The 22,887-nt window shown below is 43.1% G+C and overlaps 1 protein-coding gene across 1 annotated transcript in view; it reads left to right on the top strand.

Moving 5' to 3' along the window:
* PATL1 (PAT1 homolog 1, processing body mRNA decay factor) overlaps positions 1-22,887 on the top strand; it is a 67,620-nt gene that overhangs the window by 29,176 nt on the left and 15,557 nt on the right. The window contains exons 8-18 of the mRNA XM_068255586.1: positions 6,001-6,194; positions 6,273-6,368; positions 6,531-6,711; positions 9,831-9,954; positions 12,067-12,164; positions 12,699-12,758; positions 15,156-15,304; positions 18,714-18,873; positions 18,976-19,116; positions 20,255-20,343; positions 21,209-21,358. Of these exons, the coding sequence (XP_068111687.1) occupies positions 6,001-6,194; positions 6,273-6,368; positions 6,531-6,711; positions 9,831-9,954; positions 12,067-12,164; positions 12,699-12,758; positions 15,156-15,304; positions 18,714-18,873; positions 18,976-19,116; positions 20,255-20,343; positions 21,209-21,358 (1,442 nt within the window). The remainder of the gene's footprint in view (positions 1-6,000; positions 6,195-6,272; positions 6,369-6,530; positions 6,712-9,830; positions 9,955-12,066; positions 12,165-12,698; positions 12,759-15,155; positions 15,305-18,713; positions 18,874-18,975; positions 19,117-20,254; positions 20,344-21,208; positions 21,359-22,887) is intronic.

The following is a 22,887-nucleotide window of genomic DNA, read 5'->3' as shown; positions in this document are numbered from 1 at the left end:
AAATTTAATCACATTACAGTGGAAAGAACCCGATAAGAAATTGTTTATTTCAAAGGGATTCAAAAGGCGTTTTCCTTTCTCAGAAGAGGATGCTAAGTTATGGGAATCATGTCCCAAGCTGGATGCAGCTTTTAGTCAGGTTGAGAAGGATAATGAGTTAGCCTTTGAGGATTTGGGTCGATTAAAAGACCCAGGAGATAAGAGAATTGAATTCTCTCTAAAAAAGGCATGGTCAGCCTGTGCGACTAACTTTAAACCGGCTGCGGCGACAACTTGTGTGTCTCGCACCATGTCAGTATGGTTAGAGAGAATAAAGAAGTTGGTAGAGCAGGATGCCCCTAAAAAAGATATTTTAGAAGCAATTGAGGTTGTGGAAGGAGGCAATGACTATGTCATAGATGCAGCCTCAGAGTCTTTAAGGGTCACAGCTAAATCTACAGCATTAATAAACAATGCACGTCGGAATTTATGGTTAAAAACTTGGGAGGGTAGTCAAGCTTCCAAAGCTAGAGCCTGTAGTCTTCCCTTCCAGGGAAAGTTGTTGTTTGGCCCTCAACTCCAAGAAGTATTGGAGCGGACAGCCAGCAAGAAAACTACATTTCCTAAAAAGAGGAAGTTTGAGCCGAAAAAGAGACCGTTTTTTTCGGAGGAATCAGACACAGGGCAGAGATCAACAGAGGCGTAAGCCTTGGATGGGTAATAAGGCGTTTACCAAGAAAAATCCGCTCTTTAGAGCAGCGGAAAATAAAGATAAGCCATGACGCCAACAAGGTGGGAGGAAGGTTAAAAGCATTCCTATTAGGTTGGAAAGAAATAACAAGAAACAAATTTATTCTAGATCTAGTAGAGAATGGATACAAAATTCAGTTTTCCAGTCCTCCTCCCAAACGATTTATTGTTACTCAGGCTCCAAAAATACCAGAGGAAAGGAGGGCCATGCGACAGATTGTGAAAGATATGCTCGCAAGAGATGTGGTTTGCACAGTGCCTTCCGATCAGGAGGGAGAAGGATTTTATTCCAGAGTGTTTCTGGTAAAAAAGCCCACGGGGCAGTATCGATTGATACTAAACCTCAAACCTTTGAATCCTTTCATAAGGTACGAGAGATTCCGAATGGAGACGGTTTTCACAATGCGAAACCTTCTATCCCCAAATTGTTTTATGATCAATATCGATCTAACAGATGCCTATTGGCATATCCCAATAAGAAAAGAGTCTCAAGTTTTCCTTCGGTTCAGTGTAAAGACAAGTGTAGGTCTGGAACATTTTCAATTTTGCTGTCTCCCATTCGGAATCTCGTCGGCACCCAGAATTTTTACAAAAGTCATGGCAGAGATTGTGGGAGCTCTACACCTGAAGGGAATTTTAATAATTCCTTATTTGGACGATTTGTTGGTGGTAGCCGACAGCATACAGAGTCTGGAGAACCACAAGGAGATGGTGATAGGACTATTGGAGCAAACCGGGTGGTTAGTGAATCATCAAAAGTCTTACCTAGTCCCAACACAAGAAATTCAGTTTTTGGGGTTCAGGATAGATTCTATTTCACAAAGATTGTATCTCCCTCAGGACAAGATAGTAAAACTTCAGAAAATGATACAGCAATGTCAGGAGGAAGTTATTACAACAGTAAGGCAGGTAATGAGACTGATCGGTTTTTTAACCTCCACAGCACCTTCAGTATATTGGGCACTGAAACATATAAGACCTCTTCAGCAATGGCTTCTACACAACTGGAAGGGAGCTCATACAGCTTTAGACCAAACTCTTTGCATACCAATAGAGGTAAAACAGACATTAGATTGGTGGATTCAGGAAAACAATCTTACACAAGGTCGACTGTGGAGGTGTCCAGTAACAAAGATCCTAACGACAGATGCCAGTCTCACAGGTTGGGGGGCCCACATAGAAGGCATCTGTTTACAGGGTACTTGGTCAAAGGAGGTAATGTCACAATCATCAAATTTCCGAGAACTACTTGCAGTAAAGGAAGCTTTGATACAAACGACATACAGATTAAACGGCCACCATCTACAAGTCCGTTCGGACAACATTACAGTTGTAATGTACTTGAACAAACAAGGAGGAACGAGATCAGATCAGCTTCTAGGGCTGGTGCTGCAGATATTAGACTGGGCAGAGCAGAATCTTCAGTCAATCTCAGCAGTTCATCTCAAGGGGTCTCTAAATACTATGGCAGATCTATTAAGCAGAAAGAAGATGTCAAATTCAGAGCTAAGTCTAAATCCAAAAATATTCAGAGAATTGACACAGAGATGGGGACATCCCCAGATAGATCTGTTTGCCAATTGGGAAAACACGCACTGCACCCGGTTCTTCTCTCTAGACCCAAGAGGAGCTTTAGGAGTAGATGCATTGGCCCAGACATGGGACTTTCAGATCGCCTATGCATTTCCTCCAATCCCTCTATTGTCAATGGTATTGCAGAAACTAAGAACGACAGCAATGTATCTGATATTGATTGCGCCCAATTGGCCAAAACGACTCTGGTTCCCAATACTAAATTCAATGTTGGTGGACAGACCGATCCATTTGAGAGACAGACACAATGTACTAAGAAAAGAAGGCGAGTTGACTCAGATTCCCAATCTTCAGCTGACAGCGTGGTTTCTGAAGGGCAAATCCTAAGACAAAGAGGTTTATCTGACAGAGTGACAAAGACAATATTAAATAGTAGAAAGAAGGTTACAAGAGCTATTTACTTAAAATATTGGAAAACCTTTTGTAGCTGGAAAAAAGAGGTAGGTCTGAGATCAAATAGACTGGCGACAGTATTAGAATTCTTGCAAGACGGTATTGACAAGAAGCTGGCATTAAGTACATTAAAGGTGCAAGTTGCAGCCCTTTCAGTTTTTCTTAATAGGCGGTTAGCCTTAGAACCATTAGTTATTAGATTTATGAAATCAGTAGAACGATCCAGACCAGTAATAAAACGTTCATATCCTAGATGGGACTTAACCTTAGTGTTAAACACTCTAATGAGTGATGAGTTTGAACCGTTGAGCAGTATTTCATTACGATTGTTGACTATTAAGACAATTTTCCTCGTAGCTATGACCTCAGCAAGGAGGATAAGTGAACTGGAAGCCCTGAGTTCAGTCGAACCTTTTTGTATGGTTTTTCATGATAGAGTAGTCCTGAAGACGACAAGTGAATTCTTGCCAAAGGTAGCTACTATATCCAATAGGATGCAAGAGATTGTATTGCCATCCTTTTGCAAAAACGCCACTGATCCCAGAGAGATGAGATGGCATAACTTAGACGTCAGAAGATGTTTACTATATTACCTTGACAGAACTAAGGAATTCAGGAAATCTACAGCATTATTTATTAACTTTTCTGGAGCAACAAGAGGGAAAAGTATGTCCAAGGCATCGATAGCAAGATGGATCAAGATCTGCATTAATGAAGCATATAGACTTAAAGGTATACCATGTCCAAAGGATATAACAGCACATTCAGCTAGGTCAGTTGCAACTTCCTGGGCTTACAGAGCTGGAGCTACGGCAACCGACGTCTGCAAGGCGGCAACCTGGAAGACGGTGAACACCTTCATCAGACACTACAGGTTGGATCTACTATCGGCGGAAGAACAGGCTTTTGGAAGGAAAGTTCTTCAAGCTGTGATCCCTCCCTAAGGTTAGTGTTGTTCATTGCATATCATCTCATATGTAGCACCTGTCCTGGAGGGTTATTGGAAAAAACCAAAATTAGCTTACCTGGTAATGCTGTTTTTAATAACCCTCCAGGACAGGTGACCCACCCTAAGACTTATACGTGCACGTAAATAACGGTATGTTGTAAACATGTGTTTATGTAAGTTGTAAGTATATATTTATGTAATATGTAAGGTATTCTATCGGAACAGTTAATTGAGACGTACTGGCAGGTAGAGATTAGAGGTGGAACTTATAGAGAGCTAGTTCTTTGTGTTTCCTGTTGGGGGCGGGCCCTAATCTCATATGTAGCACCTGTCCTGGAGGGTTATTAAAAACAGCATTACCAGGTAAGCTAATTTTGGTTATCAAATAGTTTTTATGTCACATTGATTTGTGTGCTGATGGGAGTATGTGGAGGGAGTTAAGGAGGCTGACGGCCGAGGGGAAGAAAGAGTTACTGTGTCTGGCATTCCTTGTGGAAATGGCCCGAAGTCTCCGTCCTAGTGGGAGCTGGCAGAAGTAGCGATGGCCCGGGTGAGTAGGATCGTTAGCGATCCTCAACGCCCTTGATCTCAGCCTTCTCCTGTGTAGGAGGTCGAGTGAGGGGAGAGGTCTTCCAACGACCCTCTCCGCTGCCCTGATGACCCTCTGAAGTGCGAGCCTGTCGCTGGCGGTGGCGCCGGTGTACCAGACCAGGATGGAAGAGCAGACGATCGATTCAATGGTGGTGGAGTAGAAGCTGATCAGAATCTCTGGTGCCATGCCGAACTTCCTTAGCTGACGAAGGAAGTAGAGTCTCTGCTGGGCTTTCCTTTGGATGGCAGTGATGTTAGGTCTCCAGCTAAGGTCACTGGAGATGGTAGTGCCCAGGAGACGGGCACAAGGCACTCTGGCCACTTCTGTCAGTGCCCCCATCAGAGCCTTGGAAGTTACAGGTCATGCTGCAGAGAAGTATACACCATTCCTACTGACTGCTTGTGAGGTTATACATTTTGCCCTGACTGTTAGTTATGTTACAGCAACAGACTACCTGTTACCTCTTGTCTGGTGTCAGGTCTATACATTTTTACTTTACTCCAAATCTTTATTACTTTCCCACAACAGAAACGTGTGAACAATTGTGATTATCGGGGCATAAAATGAGGAGATGATAGAATTCTGTGCATCCTGTGAATCATGTGCAAGAAATGAAGGGCCTAGGGAGCTGTTTGAGGGACTATTTTAAAAGACAACTGAAGTGAGAAGAATATGGAGGCTGGCATATTTATTTCTTTTTAATAATACCAGTTGCCTGGCAGCCCTGCGGATCTATTTGGCTGCAACAGTGTCAGAATAACACCAAAAACAATCATGCAGCTAATCTTGTCAGATCTGACAACACCTGACCTGCATATGCTTGTTCAGGGTCTGAGTATTAGGGGCACAACTAGGCAACTGGTATTGCTTAATAGGAAATGATTATGGCAGCCTCCATATCCCTTTTGCTTCAGTTCTCCTTTAAAACAGAGAGATTGTTGTACCCAGCGGTAATGTGTACCCTAATATAGAGTATTAAAAAAGTTGTTTTTATCAATAGTTTTACTTTGTTCTTTTTATCTAAACTGTGGCTGTTGTCATTCATAGTGTTGTTTTTAAAGGTGCGTACACACGCACTACATGCGCCAACGACGGGTCCGTCAGACCCTCCCGCTGGGCGGACTTTCAGGCGACAGTAGCGCGTGTGTACGCACTGTCGGCGGACTGGTAAGGCTGTTTCTGAACAATCCGCTAAGCGGATCGCTCAGAAACTGCCTGATCAGTCCGCCGACGGTGCGTACACACGCGCTACTGTCGCCTGAAAGTCCGCCCAGCGGGAGGGTCTGACGGACCCGTCGTTGGCGCATGTAGTGCGTGTGTACGCACCTTTTAGGTTGTCTTAAATGTGAAATACTAGTTTTCTGGAATGTATTTGTTCTGTCCAGAACTGGGAATACATTTGTAAAATTAGCACTAACCCGTGAGTTACTGTCATATTATGACCCTATAGGACCTTTTTGACTGTCCAATGTAGTAAGCATGGGTGGGCAAACACACACTTTGTTCTGCATGCTGAACGCTGCTACACCTCAGCTGACTTCATAATGACAAGGTGGTTATCTGTTAGTAATGTCTGGTAATTCAGCAGGTGTTTATTTTAAGATATGCTCATTTTTTTTAAATGAAAACTGATTTCTATAACCTTGTCATTGCATCCTATTTTTGCTATTGCTATCATGTTACGTTTTGCTATTTTTAATGCTTTATTAATGAATGGTATTTTTCTTTCTTTCTTTGTCCTCAGGCAGCCGCTGGACGGATGTCACCCAGCCAGTTTGCCCGTACTGCTGGCCTTCCCACACCTGGTATAGCTGGAGTCGCTCCCAAACTCCTGCAGGGACACGTAGGTCCCATGGTAACTCCAGGAGCTGGAGGATTTCGGCCTTTCTTCGGCGTTCCCCCTGCAGCAGCCCCAGGAGCTCATCTGAATAACCTTAGGTGAGAGAGGAGCAGGTCTGGAGGAAGCAGCTTGTGTATACCTTGAACATTACATAACCTTTCCAATATTCTTCATAGGTCTCCACAGCAGCAGCCTCTTCCGTTCCGCCCTGACACAACTCACCTGCACCCCCAACACAGGAGGCTGCTTTATCAGCGTCAGCAGAATCGAAAGTGAGTCCTTAGCCTAGCCCTCTCATTATTTACTGATAAACCAAAAGCTTACATATTGGTTACATGCCATTCCTGCAAGAATCTGTGCATGTAGGCATTTGTCTCTGCATAACTTAAACATAGGAATATTTTTTTTTCTGTTATTTTTGTTGTTGCTATCAGCCAGCACAGAGGAGTGAATGGTGTCGGTGGGGATCGCTCTTCACGCCAGCAACACGGAGAACCACATAGAAGAGACCCTTATGCAGGCCTTATGCTTCAGAGAGAAAAGGAATGGGTTTGTCGTATCCAGTTGCTGCAACTACAGAGCACAGACCCCTACCATGATGACTTCTACTATCAGGTATTGTCGGTGGGAAGTGACAAGTTGCCCATAAGATCAGTGGTTTGGCCATGATCACAAATAGTCCATTTCATAATACTCTCCTCCTCCTATATCATTTGCATGTTGTTATGCGTGTGCAGCTGTTCCCCAGATATATACACAGACAACAGAGCGAAAGTAATCCCTTATATAAGAAGCACCATAACTACTGATTTATATGAAAATTGCATTTCCTTAAACCAAAAGGTACTTGTTAATACGCCCAGTGTAAATCCTTTTGGTGTTTTTAATGTTTTTATGGCAATGAATTTTTTTTCTAATAAAGTGATTTTTTTTTTTCAATTATATAAATCAGTAGTTATGGTGCTTCTTATATAAGGGATAACTTTCTCTCTGGTGTGTATGTGTTTATAGTTGTGTATTATTCCTCTTAGCACATTCTACCCAATATGGGGAGGTGGTCTGAATCCTGACCTGTGGAACAGCCACTTAAAAATAATTTAAATTATTATCCATTTATATGGTGCTGGTCCAATCTTTGTGTACTAAAACAGCTGTTCCCCAGATTCTTCTACTCTTGCTGCATGAACGTTAGCCTGAGCAGGAGCCAGAAATCAGACATATCAAGCTGCTCTCTGTCACACTAAGCAGTATGGTCAGATGACAGGGATGGATGCTCAATAGGTTTTAGAGAGGGGGCATTTTGTCATGGTGTCTGCATTAAATAACTGGCATATTTTTATTATAAAATAGTTGCTACTTATGTAGCAAAGGATTAGCAATGAATTTCCCTGATTTTACAAGAGAAGCCCAGCTGTCTGCAATGGAAGGCAGATAGGACCTGAAATAATGGGCAGTTTGTAGCATGACTTATAAGGAGGAAGAATAAAAAAGCAATACATTATAATGCTTGACTGATAAAACAAGCAAACCTCAATCAATAGGACAATTGTTATAATAGTAATTCTAATATTTTATATAGTGCTTTTCTCCTGTGGGACTCAAAATGCTTGCGAGGCAGCCACTAGAGCCCACTCAGTAGGCAGTAACAGTGTTAGGGATTCTTGCCCAAGAACTCCTCACTGAATAGGTGCTGGCTTAGGCCCGGTTCACATTAGCGTTTTTTCCCGGAACATATACTGTACGAACGTATGTGAAAGGATCCAGTGTAAACCTATGGATCCATTCACATGCGTCCGTTGGTATGGATACATGCCGGTCCCTGGATCTAAAAATTGCTGCAGGCCCGAAATTTTCTGGACCGTTCTGCCCAGCGGAAGGGATCCAGACAAAAAATACTGCAGCATTGGGGAAATGGAAACCGGAACGTTTCTTCACACTAGTGAAGAAACGGACCGTTCCACGGGGAATGGGGGCATGGGCCGACGCTAACCTGAGCGACGGGAGGGTGCAGAAGCCAGGAGGGTGCAGCAGCCGGGCGGGTGGGTGAGGGAGGGTTTATACATACCTTATCTTCAGTAGCAGCTGGCATTAGAGGTTTCCATCTTCTTATGAGTCATGTGACTAGTCACATGACGCTCTGTGTAGTCACAGCAGAAGAAGAGGAAGCCTCTACCGCCGGCTGCTACTGAAGATTAAGTATGTATTTGCTGAGTGAAAACCGATCCGATCAATCATTGATCAGATCCGTTTTCACTATGTAAACCGTGCTGCGGACAGAGCCATCCGGATCCGGTGAAGTGGAGACCGGATCTGCTTACCCCAGATCCTTTTGGCCCCAAACGCAGATGTGAACCGGGCCTTACTGAATAGGAAGAGCTGATGTATTGTTTCAAATTTATTTTTTTATTTCAATTGCATCTAACTTTGAATCGACTGAGAATGTCAAATAGTAACAGACAGCCTCAGTCAGAAAATGGACTCTTAAAGGGAACCTAAACTGAGAAGGATATGGATTTTTCCTTTTAAAATAATTCCAGTTGCCTGACTCTCCTGCTGATCCTGTGTATCTAATACTTTCAGCCACAGCCCCTCAACAAGCATGCAGATCAGGTGCTCTGACTGAAGTCAGACTGGATTAGCTGCATGCTGGTTTCAGGTCTGTGATTCAGTCACTACTGCAGCCAAAGAGATCAGCAGGATTGCCAGGCAACTGGTATTGTTTAAAAGGAAACATCTATATCCCTCTCGGTTTAGGTTCCCTTTAAAGCTTATAGGAGAATGCCAGGAAGAGTTACTGTATTGACCATGCAACAGAAATAACATCTTTATTATCTTGACAAATCTATACAATTTGAAACATGATTTTTTTATCATCATTCCAAAGTTATCAGGAGCAAATCTAGCCAGCTGGCTGCTCATCTTTGTGAATGATTTAGGAGAGGAGCAGAGAAAATGGTCACTTGCATTACAGCCTCAGGGATACTGTTCTCTCTATAGAGGAAAATCTCATCAGTCTGAGGTCAATCAGTCATTGTTAAAACAGCTGGAGGTGGTAAAATAGCTTTTAAAAGAACACAAACTCAAGTACAGGAGCTTGTCAGCCACTGTGCTGTAGACTTTTGGTTCATAAGCAAGGCAGTTTTTAAAGGAAACCACAGAGGAATAAAAAAAATAAAAATTTCATACATACCTGGGGCTTCCCCCAGCCCCCTCCGGCCTGATCGCTCCCTTGGCGTTGTCCTCCGCCTCCTTGATATTCTGTAAATGCTCACTGTACCTTCAGCAGATGGGGCTTACTGTGCATGCACGGGCCTGGCTGTGCGCTTCCGTCACAGGTGCAGAACTCTCCTGGCCGTGGGAGCACGCACAGCCGCACTGCACATGCGCCAACTGGCCGAATATGCTATGACCCCTTACGTAACATCGAGGAGGCAGCGATCAGGCCAGATGGGGCTGGAGGAAGCCCCAGGTATGTGTTGTGTGTGTTTTTTTTTTTTTTCTTTTTTTAATTCATCTCTGGTACACCCCACTTTCTGAAAAAGACTCGAACATTGCAGAGCTCTTGTATCTGTATGGTTAGACATACAGCTGCAGGCAAACCGTTATAAATAGATTTTTACATTTAAAATGTGATTCCAAAGTAATAATTATAAGTTACAATAAACATGTTTGCCTTTAGAATTAACAATTTGATTTGGCTTTAATCCTTTTGTTCCCTTTGTTTTGGATTCCAGAATTACTTTGAAAAGCTGGACAAACTGTCTGCCAACCCAGATAGTCTAAATGAGGGCCCCAAAAAGGAAAGGACGAAGCTGATCACCCCACAAGTGGCCAAGCTGGAGCACGCCTACAAGCCAGGTAACCCGTCTGACTGTGCTGCTGCAGCATCTAGGTTTGCATTCACTGTTTCAGAAACGCCGAGCATGTTGGTCTCTCAAGACCTGCCTTCAGGAAACATCCATTGATAAACTAAAGGTAGCCATACACTGGTCGATTTGCCATCAGATTCGACCAACAGATAGATCCCTCTCTGATCAAATCTGATCAGAGAGGGATCGTATGGCTACCTTTACTGCAAACAGATTGTGAACCGATTTCAGCCTGAAACCGTTCACAATCTGTTGTGGTGGTGGTGCTGCTGCCGCCGCTCCCCTCCCCCGCCGCATACATTACCTGCTCCGCCGGCGCGAGTCCTCCCGGTCACCGCTGCTCTGTCTGCGCTCTGGTCTTCAGGTCCGGCATGCTTTGCTTCTTCCTGCCCGGCAGGAAGTTTAAACAGTAGAGGGCCCTCTACTGTTTAAACTTCCTGCCAGGCAGGAGGAACTGAAGCATGCCGGAGACCAGCGCGGACACGGAGCAGCGGTGGCCGGGGGTAGTCGCGCCGGCGGAGCAGGTAATGTATTGCCGCTCTATTGCGTCGGTCGTCGGGCACTCGAACGCCGCTAGCGAAGCGCTCCCTACCCGCGGGTGATCGATGGTAATTTTCCGCACGGAGCGATTGACGGGATCGGACGAAATGGATCGAAATTCGGCGTGTAGCGCGAACGATTAGCAGCAGATTCGATCCCAGTGATCAAATCTGCTGTTGAAACGGTGGGTAAATCGGGCCAGTGTATGGCCAGCTTAAGACTAGATTGTGTGCTATGAAATTTTGCATAGCATCCCTTAGAATATCATTATCATCAACTGTTTGCACACAACTGAAGTAGTTATGGCAAATTCTATATCTGCATTTAGAGGAGGCTTGGATGCTTTTCTTGGATTGAAGGACAATCACTGCTATTTTTACTAGGTACCGTAATTCCCAGCAGAGTTGATTCAGGGATTTTATCTGACTGCCACTGCTAATTGGCCCTAGCCTTTTAAGGGTTTTTATGCCGTCCTCTGTGAACACTTTCATTCCAGCGCAGGAGACTTGCAGCAGTGAGTAACTTCAGCGCCGTCAGAAGACGGAGCTGAAGTTACTTTTAAAACACTATAATTTGGCTTCCTGCAGTTGCTGGAAGCCAAATTATTTCATTCCCCACCATCCATGGCGGCCTGGAGGGGGAATAGTATTTAATACGGCCGGGACTTGTACAGCAGCAGGATCGGCCATATACCGGCTTTATCCTGCGCCCAAGTCTCCTGCTCTGATTCCTCTCGTACGCGTCCTCTGGATCAATTTGGATAGGTGAGGGTATAGAAATGTACTTTAATTTTTACTGATTTGTTTTTGGTGGTATCGTCTTGCTAGGTCTGGTGTAACAAAGTAATCCTAAAATTTCATCTTGGTGCTGTAACTTCAGTCTGCAAGCATTGTTAAAGGGAACCTGAATTGTGAGGAATATCGTCATTCCCTTAAAAGGGTTCTGTGAATAGTAAAAAGAAACAAAAGCAGACACTTACCTGCCGCTTCTATCGGCCCCCTGTAGCTGTCATGTCCCATGCCGTCTTCCTACGATCCTCCGTTCCCCGCTGCCAGTCCCGGTCTGATTATTTCTCTAGCGAGACTGCGGCTGCGCGGCCATGGCCGCACGCAATCGCGTGTCTCTGGGAGCTTACTGCACTGGCGCAGTACAAGAAAACCTCATGCTCCCGGAGTGCGCACTATTTGTCTTGTAGGAGGCTGGCGCGGGACATGACCACTACAGGGGGCTGATAGAAGCCTTTTTTTTTTTTTTATCCTATCCACGGAACCCCTTTAAACAATGTTGATTGCCTGGCTGTCAAGCATGAGTGTTTTTGTGAGAAGCAAAGTATTTAATCTACATGCTCATTCTGGGCCAGTGACCTAAAATAACAGAGACAGGGGATCCACACTGAAGTCAGGCAACCGGCATTGTTTATTGGAGATTGAAGATGATGGCCCCCGTATTGCTCTCACTACAGGTTCCCTTTAAGTTCAGTGTGATGCTGGAAGTGTTGTGATCATGCTCAAGACACCCAAGTAAACCAGGTTTATATACAACAGACCTTTTCATTTCACAGTGCAGTTTGAAGGCTCTCTTGGAAAGCTGACTGTGTCCAGTGTGAACAACCCTCGAAAAATGATTGATGCGGTGGCCACGCATCGCACTGATGAAGAGGTGAGTGTCAGAACCTACCTGCATTTGTGTGGACTGTGTATTTTTCAACTGGGTAACTTAAAGGATACCAGAAGTGACGTGTGACATGATGAGATAGACATATGTATGTACAGTGCCTAGCACACAAATAACTATTCTGTGTTCCTTTTTTTTCTTTCTTTGCCTGAAAGAGTTAAATATCAGGTATGTAAGTGGCTGACTCAGTCCCGACTCGGACAGGAAGTGTCTACAGTGTGACCCTCACTGATAAGAAATTCTCCTTTTTACCTCTTTCTCTCGGGGGCCACTTTCTGCTAGGAAAGTGTTTTATAGTTGGAATTTCTTATCAGTGAGGGTCACACTGTAGTCACTTCCTGTCCGAGTCAGGACTGAGTCAGCCACTTGCATACCTGATATTTAACTCTTTCAGGTAGAGAAAGGAAAAAAAAGGAAAACAGCATAGTTATTTGTGTGCTAGGCACTGTACATACACATGTCTATCTCATCATGTCACATGTCCCTTCGGGTATCCTTTAATATCTGCATTTGTTATAGGAAACCCGGGAGAAACAAGTGAGAGACAAGAGGCGGCAGACCCTAGTTGTAATAGAAAAGGTACAAATCACTTTCAGTATCCATTATCCTTGCATGCTGCTCTTTGTTTTTCCATACATTATTGGGCTATGGGAATTGTACTCCTTTTTCAATGTAAAATGTAGCTTGTGCAGGACTCCAAAAAAAAGTTTCTCTTCCAACAATTTAATTTATATAAAAGTAATCAGGTATGCATTCAGTAAGAACTCTTTATGTTACTGTAATGTTTATAGACAATGTAGGGGTTGTTTCTAAATGGAGAACATGCGTCTTAAACCAAAATAACAGATAGGGAAAAAATAAAAAATAAAAATTTAAGAAAGGGTTTCAGTAGCAGCAAATGCCTAAATCATTAAGCACTCTTATGCAGCCACGATTAAGGCCTGTACAGTACGCACACTAGATGGAGGTTGCTCAATGGGGACCGGTACCTGATCCCTCAGGTGACAACGCTGGACCAAGGCTGTACAGACGAGTAGTTAGCCTGCAGGCTAATGATGTGATTGTGTTGCAGTGCTGGGGAATGAAGGACCAACGGAACACCACAGCTGTGACAGGGAGAGCGAAGCTTTCAGCCGAATAGCGCAGACCATCCTTACCTTCCTCCCTTCTCCAATGACAGCTGCATCCCTTTATGTGATCCAAGTGTGAGGATCCATAGCTGATTGCTGTTGCAGTTCACTTCCTGCTGATTCCCCTCTCCCCCACCCTCTATCTATAAGACTGCATGCATATCTATACACACCACCCAAAGCAAGTAGACCATTTTAATCAATTATCATCTAATGTGTGTTTGTAGCTGTACTTTCATCTTTTATGCTCAGACTTGGAGTATTTTTCTTATACATCATACATACTCATGTATAAGCAGAGGTACCCACTTTTCTCTTAGAAACCAATGAAAAGTGATTGGCTCGGGCATAAGCCCCCTCGCCAATACAGCCCCATCCACAGTATGAATAGCCAGATGTCCCCCCAGTATGAGGCATCCCCATACACCAGTATAAATAGCCAGATATGCTCCCAGTAGGCAGCCCCCCTCCCCATAGTCAGATATGCTCCCAGTACGCAGGCTTCCCCCACATGGTGACCAGAATGGATCTTGCCTAATTTGGGATAATTGCCCCGCAGCAGAATGAATTCTACAGAGCTTTTAGTGGAGCATATCACAGATTGTGCAGCAGGATCCTGCTCTAGTCAGCTGGCTATGCTTGGTGCCCCCCCACCCCACACAACATGGTGACTGCGGCAGTGAACTGTACAAGACTGCCTGTGCTCCCCTGGCTTGTGGAGTGGCAGTGAGCGCCAGAGTATAGAGGGGGGATTCACTCTCCATCGCACTCGCTCTGTCTCAAGATGCCACCAGATGGCATCTTAGATAAGACAGACTGAGTGAGGTTGAGAGGCAAGAGGGAACCTCCCATCATTGCAGCGGAATTGATACACTGCAGTAAAAAATGCAGCTTGCCTGGCTAATGTGCTGCATAGCTGATCCAGAACAGATATGCGCATCAAATGATCTGATTACACTGATTGCATGCTCATTACAGGTACACTACTCTAAAACCATATCATGCAGGCCGTTGGATATTTAAAGGGAATCCGAGGTGGGGATGCTACTAATAAAAAAAAAATAAATAAAAAAATGCTACTTGATCTGCTGGGCTTGCCGGATTAGCCACAATCCCCACTGCTCCAGTGCCCTGCAATGGCACACTTTCACTTTGCGTGTAACAATGCTGGAAGCTGTGCTCTGTGTGTCTTACACAGAGCACGCAGAACTGAGTGCAGGGAGGTGGGGGAGGGGCCAGGGAGAGGCACAGCTGCCCAATGGCAGCTCTGCTAGGGGAATCTGGTACACCCCCGGTGGGCGTTTTGCAGGAGTTCTTCTCCTGCTAGGGATGCCCCTACCCCTTGAGATTGCTGAAAATCTGAATTTTGGCAATTGGGGGGGGGGGGGGGGGGGGGTTACAGAGGCATGTCATGGACCAGGTAACATGCCTCTGTGTCCCATCTGCCCCGGGTACACTGGAAAGAGTGTAAAGATAGACGCCTCTGTTGCGATCCTTTTAGTAAGTGCTTTTGTAAATAAATTCCTGAGAATTCCTCCATAGGAAAATGGACTAGTCCAAAACCTGTCAAGACTTTCAGACTTTCACTAGCTACTTCAAGTCAAAGGGACGTAGGATGAAAGTAATTTGTAGTGCATTTTACTCTGGGTGAAATCTACATTTCATTTGTGTTTTAAATTGTACAATTTTTTCATGTTCGTTGTCCTTTAAATCCACTATAGTAATAAATAGAAATATATAAAAGCCCTATTCATTCCTTTTTTTTAAATGGATTGAAGAAGCTGTAGTAAGTTGTGCTGTGTACCTGTAATTAGGCTTGCTTATTGTTAACATGTTTGTGTTGCAGACATTCTCTGTGGTGCTAGAATTGGAGGACTTTGAAAGACGGTTTTCTCTGTGCTGTGAAGATCATGAAAGGGAGGCTCTGGCTGAGGAGCGCAGACAGAAGCTGCAGCAGCTTTGTGAAATCCTGCGGGGAAAAGAAGGAAGTGAAAGGTGAGACTAGCCAGGAAGGTTTATCTCCAGCTCACGGTGTTGAGGAGCATTTACAGTGGAGTTCCAGGGTTATTTTATCTTTAAAGTGGATCCGAGATAAACTTTTACTCATTGCATAATTGTGTTTCTTTCATATAGTTTATAGGGCATTCCTCAAGCCAAATACTTTTTTTGTTTTGTTTTAATACTCTAATTCCCTATAAACTAAACAAGCCTCGCCCACAGCTTTTCACGGTTCCTTGGCACTGTAGCAAGGGCTTATGGGAGCTCAGTCTGGGCAGGAGGAGGAGGAGGTTATTAGCCATTGATTTCAGAAGCAGAAGGGAAGGAGGAGGAGAGGGGAATTTACACAAGGGCAAGAGCATGGCTACCCTCGTATCACAGGAATAAATAATCATAAAATGTTGAATCTGTTTGCAGCTAGATATGCTGTGTAAATTATCTAAACTTTAGATAAGATATATAGACAAGTTACTATCTAAACAGTGGAAAATTGTAAAAATAAAATGTCAGATTACCTGAACAGATTTTGAAAACAAAGTTTTTAGTTGCAGAATTCTTGTTCCACCCAAAAGGTGATATTTGGGTAATATTGGCAAGCTTTCATATGGTTTATTTAGGCCTGTAACTGAAGATACAGTGGTTTGCAAAAGTATTCAGCCCCCTTGAAGTTTTCCACATTTTGTCATATTACTGCCACAAACAAGATTGAATTTTATTGGAATTCCACGTGAAAGACCAATACAAAGTGGTGTACATGTGAGAAGTGGAACGAAAATCATACATGATTCCAAACATAAAAAAAAAAAAAAATAATAACTGCAAAGTGGTGTGTGCGTAATAATTATTCAGCCACCTGAGTCAATACTTTGTGGAACCACCTTTTGCTGCAATTACAGCTGCCAGTCTTTTAGGGTATGTCTCTACCAGCTTTGCACATCTAGAGACTGAAATCCTTGTCCATTCTTCTTTGCAAAACAGCTCCAGCTCAGTCAGATTAGATGTTCAGCGTTTGTGAACAGCAGTTTTCAGATCTTTCCACAGATTCTCGATTGGATTTAGATCTAGACTTTGACTGTTCCATTCTAACACATGGATATGTTTTGTTTTAAACCATTCAATTTGTCGCCCTGGCTTTATGTTTAGGGTCGTTGTCCTGCTGGAAGGTGAACCTCCGCCCTAGTCTCAAGTCTTTTGCAGACTCCAAGAGGTTTTCTTCCAAGATTGCCCTGAATTTGGCTCCATCCATCTTCCCATCAACTCTGACCAGCTTCCCTGTCCCTGCTGAAGAGCAGCACCCCCAGAGCATGAAACTGCCACCACCATATTTAACAGTGGGGATGGTGTGTTCAGAGTGATGTGCAGTGTTCGTTTTCCGCCACACAGAGCATTTTGGCCAAAAAGTTCAATTTTAGTCTCGTGATCAGAGCACCTTCTTCCACATGTTTGCGGTGTCCCACCACATGGCTTGTGGCAAACTGCAAACAGGACTTCTTATGCTTTTCTGTTAACAATGGCTTTCTTTTTGCCACTCTTCCATAAAGGCCAACTTTGTACAGTGCACGACTAATAGTTGTCCTATGGACAGATTCCCCCACCTGAGCTGTAGATCTCTGCAGCTCGTCCAGAGTCATCATGGGCCTCTTGACTGCATTTCTGATCAGCGCTCTCCTTGTTCGGCCTGTAAGTTTAGGTGGATGGCCTTGTCTTGGTAGGTTTACAGTTGTGCCATACTCCTTCCATTTCTGAATGATCGCTTGAACAGTGCCCCGTGGGATGTTCAAGACTTTGGAAATCTTTTTGTAGCCTAAGCCTGCTTTAAATTTCTCTATAACTTTATCCCTGACCTGTCTGGTGTGTTCTTTGGACTTCATGGTGTTGTTGCTCTCAATATTCTCTTAGACAACTTCCTGAGGCCGTCACAGAGCAGCTGTATTTGTACTCGCATTAGATTACACACAGGTGCACTCTATTTAGTCATTAGCACTCATCAGGCAATGTCTATGAGCAACTGACAGCACTCAGACCAAAGGGGGCTGAATAATTACGCACACCCCACTTTGCAGTTATTTATTTGTAAAAAATGTTTGGAATCATATGATTTTCGTTCCACTTCTCATGTGTACACCACTTTGTATTGGTTTTTCACATGGAATTCCAATAAAATTGATTCATTTTTGTGGCAGTAATATGACAAAATGTGGAAAACTTCAAGGGGGCCGAATACTTTTGCAAACCACTGTAGCACATAAGTGCATTTGTCCACTTGTCCCACAGACAATTGACAATAGTACCCCTACCTCGGACTCCTGCATTGCAGTTGCTACGTTGCAGATACAGTTGTTCATAGAGTGGTTGCATATCCTATTTTGGTTCCTGGACGTAGTTTCTACGTCCAGAAACCATGCGCGCTACCGCGGCCGATCGTGCACGCGCACTCCCGGCCGCGGATTCGGTAGCCAAGGAATCAATGTATCGGGCTATGGAGCCCGATCACTGATTCCTCTCCCCCGCTGAAAAAGCGACAGCTTCTCTCGGAAGCTGCGCCTTTTCTGGCCGTTCCCTTCCCGATGTGTCACTCTAAGCGCGTGCTACGCTTAGTGACGTCATGTAAACAAACTCATGGCCGCCATCTTGTGGCCAAAAAGTAATACTACACCTGAAAAAAAAAATATTATTTCCAAATAAAATATTGTCGCCATACATTGTGATAGGGACATAATTTTAACGGTGTAATAACCGGGACATATGGGCAAATACAATACGTGAGTTTTAATTATGGAGGCATGTATTATTTTAAAACTATAGTGGCTGAAAACGGAGAAATAATGAATTTTTCCATTTTTTTCTTATTCTTCCTGTTTAAATGCATTTACAGTAAAGTGTCTCTTAGCAAAATGTACCCCCCAAAGAAAGCCTAATTGGTGGCGGAAAAAACAAGATATAGATCAGTTCTTTGTGATAAGTAGTGATAAAGTTATAGGCTAATGAATGGGAGGTGAACATTTCTCACGTGAAAACGACGGAACCTGAATGGGATATGCAACATTTACCCTGTGCTGGGGACCAGGGGGCCACTGGAATCCTATCTGGTAAAATGAATATTCCAGGTGTGAAGGGAATAAGCAGATGTTACTAGGGAACAAGTAGATCAGCGCACATTTGTTATTACATGTATTCTTTGATAGCTGTACTTATGTAGTACTCACATTGACTGTTTTTAGCTAGCACATTGTAAGGGCTTCTGTCTGTATCTTCAGAACAACCTTGGGTAGGATTAGCAGTACTGTCTTCTAAAATTGTTGCAATGTCTACAGCTGACCAGAAAGATTATTTTATCTCGAGGAAAAAATTGATGTAGTACGATTGACTTGCATTGAGTGACCATTTCCTTTCTATTTGCCTACAGAGCTGCGGAGGATCAGTTTGTCCAGATCATGTGCATCAGGAAGGGGAAGCGCCTGGTTGTTCGGATCCTCCCCTTCCTGCCTCTGCAGCTAAGAACAGCTTTACTGTCCACCACTGCACACAGCTTGCCCTTCCTGATCAAGAAGGATTATCAAGACCAGGTAGAAGAATGTGTTTTACCCACAGAATACTGTGCAGCTTTATTAAGTTCTGCTTTGCAGAAACAAGTGTCTGAAGATTATTTTTTTTTTTCTACACTGCAGATTCTCCCCTGCCTGGTCAGTCCATATGCCCATGTAATTAATCAGCTGCCTGCAGACGCTCTTCCTTCGCTCTTACAGAGTCTCTGCAGTTCTGGGAGCACTTCCTCTCAGCAGCAGCTGGCCTCTGTCCTACAGAACAAGGTGAGCGCTTAAGTTGCTATGGTGATTTGTTTTGATAAGTAGACTTATATGTCATAGCACCCCTTAGATTAATGGGCTGACCTGATATTTATTGGCACCTACTAAAACCAGCCTGAATTAAACTTATCTTTGAGCCTCCCCAAACAGGATTCTGCATTGACGGTGGTGTAGGGGTTGGCACATCTCTTCAGTGCCCTGGTTCAAATCCCAGTCAGTGCACTATCTGCAAGGAGTTTGTATGTTTTCCCTGTGTCTGTGTGGGTTTCCTCCAGGCATTCCAGTTACCCACATATCCCCAAAACATACAGATAATTGTCTTCCCCATAAAAAAAAAATTGGCCCTAGACTACTATACATATACTACACAATACATACTGTACATTTTGAGGGACCGTTAGGTGACTAGACAAAATACACTGTACGGTGCTGCGGAAGATGCCGGTGCTATATACAGTAAATACTAAATAATAATTGAAGACGAGTGATGCACTCCACTAGGAGATAATTGTCTGTTTTATTTCTGCATCATAGCTCTTTGTTTTACTGATAATGTGACTGAGGCCTCCATAATTCTACTACACATTATTTCTTCAAGTAGAGATCATGCCCTTCGCATCGTCCCCAGACAGTTGGAAACATGAAAACATTTGCTAAGAACATCTTTACTTTCGGGATCAGGCCTCAGACAAGTTTTAGCCAAAGTGTGTGTGAGCTCCCAACCCAGTGTATAGTGACTACCAGGAGCAACAGCAAGGTCAAGTCAACCTGAAGGCATGACATAAACTCACTGGGTGAGCAAGGGCCTCAGCTTCACTATTTTCAGAAATTAGACAATCTTTGACACCTAGGTGAGGAATGCTGGAATGAATTTATGTCCCACTCATCAGATCAGTTCTAACACTCCTGGAGCCAATCATACAACGTGTACCTGTTACATTTGTATCGCTGAGGAAGTTACTCCTAGCCTTAACCACCAATGGTACTGGTATTGAGTAGTAGACCCTTAGTCACTGTGCTAGAAGGCCTAGGGATATCTTATAATTTTTTTTTTAAGTGCAGGATTTTTCTAACTCCATAACTGAATGAAATATTCCATATATCATAACTTTCTTTTTTTCCCTTTTTTCCTATTCCATAGTTGGGATTGACTTTAATCTGCCAGATTCTGGAGCGAGCAGAAGAGCTGATGAGTTCAGAGAATTCAGCGGTGTTAAATCAATCACTCTGGTATGTTATAAAACAGTTTGTGATCAAACCTTTTGGGTTGAAGGCTTAAAGTATGCCTGAGATGACAGGATATAAAAGTGTTTTTTTTTTTTTGTTTTTTTTTAATCTATACGTACCTGGGGCTTTCTCTAGCCCCTCCCGCCGATTGCTACCTCGCCGCTGTCCTCCACCTCTTGGATTGCTCTGAGTATGCCCCGCTAGATTTGCAAGTTGGAGCGTACTGCACATGCCTGCCACGCTTCAGTCGTCGGGAGCGTTCTGTGCCAGCGCAATACTACTGCCCAGACGCAGAACGCTCCCAGCCGCAGGAGAAGACTGCGCTTGGGCCGACTGGCAAATGTAACGGGCGAGCAATCCAGGAGGCTAGGGAAGGCGGCGAGGGGGCTGGAGGAAGCCCCAAGTTTGTATAAAATGTTTATACCTTCAGGTACACTTTAAGTGAACAGCTCTGACTTACTAATGGGACTGGTTAAGCTGCTGACAGATATGCAGATTTACCATCAGTTTACATTTAGACTGTATAATAAAAGGGAAAATCCTCTTGGCATTTTGATTTGTCCCTCCTTGTCCACGGCTTCCTAACTCCATAATTGGCTAGTTAACAGCAGAATCGTCATCCTGCTGCTATTGGAAGTACAACGTACAATGCAAAGGGCAATCATTATGCTAATATCAGGCCTGCTCTTCAATGACACGTAAATGGATGTTTTCCATTACATTCTGAAAAATGTTTGCAGATCCCTGACTGATTTTACTGGTTGCAGGAACTGCATTTATCTTGCCAACGCTCATGCTTTTTTTTTTTTTTTTTTTTAAATTGTTAACTTATATTATTATCTCATATCTATAATGCTTTGACTTTCAGGACACCACTGGTTGCACAAGTTGCCCACTTTCTCCTGCAGATCAAAACCACATCCCTGCCACAGCCGCTGTGCTCCCCAAGGAATGCTCTCCTTCACTTCTCACGGTACCTTGATGATCAGAGTCTCAGCCAGCTGCGGTGTAAGCTCAGGTAATGATCTAAGTCTCCAGCATAGGGGTTGCACAGCTGGGGGTCAATGAGGACCATGTATATAATAGATATACAAAAGTAAAAATCTGGTCTTGTCAAGCATGAGAATGACTTTACAAGCTGATTAGTTGGTTGGTTTTAGCAATGATAAATGTGTTTAGCACAGTTTTTATATACAAGGCATCTGAAGATGTTAGATATGGATGTGTCATTAATTTATCTGTAGAACATTGATGTGCATGTGAATAAAGAATAACGAATAGCAGAAAGTATCTATTAGACATCAGAGTGCAGTGCTGTAGTGGTAACTGCAATCCTTCCACTAAGTCCAAGTGAAAAAAGTTTTAATCGGATGAAATTGCCATTCTGTTTTGGGTATGTTGATAAAAAGGACTATATGTAGGTTTTTTTCGCCACACCACCATTTAGGCTTTCTGGGGAGGGGGGGGGGGGTACTTTTTGCTAAGAATTATTTCATTTTACAAGTGTTTTATCAGGAAAAAGAGCAAAATTGAAAAAAAATATTATTTCTCAGTTTTTGGCCATTATAGTTTTAAAATAATACATGCTACTATAATTAAAACCCATACATTTTATTTGCCCATTTGTCTAGGTTATTGCAACATTTAACATTTTTCCCTAGTACAATGTATGGCGCCAATATTTCATTTGGAAATAAAGGTGATTTTTTTTTTCAGTTTTGCATCTATCCCTGATTACAAGCCCATAATTTATGAAGTAATAGTAATATCATCTTGACATACATATTAAAAAAGTTCAGTGCCTAAGGTAACTATGTATATTATTTTTATTTTTCAAAAAAAAATTGCTAACTATTGGGGAGTTTAGAAGTTCAGGCGTTAATTTAAAAAGTAGAAATAGGTCATTGAAAAAATAAATGCAGATATAATTTTACTATTTTGCCACAAGATGTCCTTCTAGTGTCTTCTGTATGCGTAGTATTTATACACTTACAGGAAGCACTGTTACAGGTTTTGCGAATGATGGTGCCGTCTAATAGATGGCTACAGTCATTCACACGGGGACTTAGATCAATGAAGGAGGGGAAGTGGTTAAATCTTTCGTCTTACCCATTTTGACATTAACGTCAGTGGTAGCTAAGTAATCCAAAGCTGTGTGTGTGTGTGTGTGTGTGTGTGTGTGTGTGTGTGTGTGTGTGTGTGTGTGTATATATGTATATGTACGTACGTACGTACGTGTGAAAAACTATTTGCCCCCTTACTGATTTCTTATTCTTTTGCATGTTTGTCACACTTAAATGTTTCTGCTCATCAAAAACCGTTAACTATTAATCAAAGATAACATAATTGAACACAAAATGCAGTTTTAAATGATGTTTTTTATTATTTAGTGAGGAAAAAACACTCAAAACCTACATGGCCCTTTGTGAAAAAGTGATTGCCCCCCTTGTTGAAAAAATAACTTAACTGTGGTTTATCACACCTGAGTTCAATTTCTGTAGTCACCCCCAGGCTTGATTACTGCCACACCTGTTTCAATCAAGAAAT

This window comes from Hyperolius riggenbachi, chromosome 10 (assembly GCF_040937935.1).
Source record: "Hyperolius riggenbachi isolate aHypRig1 chromosome 10, aHypRig1.pri, whole genome shotgun sequence".
NCBI lineage: Eukaryota > Metazoa > Chordata > Amphibia > Anura > Hyperoliidae > Hyperolius > Hyperolius riggenbachi.
Note: the sequence above shows the minus strand (reverse complement) of the source record. Positions and strands in the feature narration are given on the sequence as shown.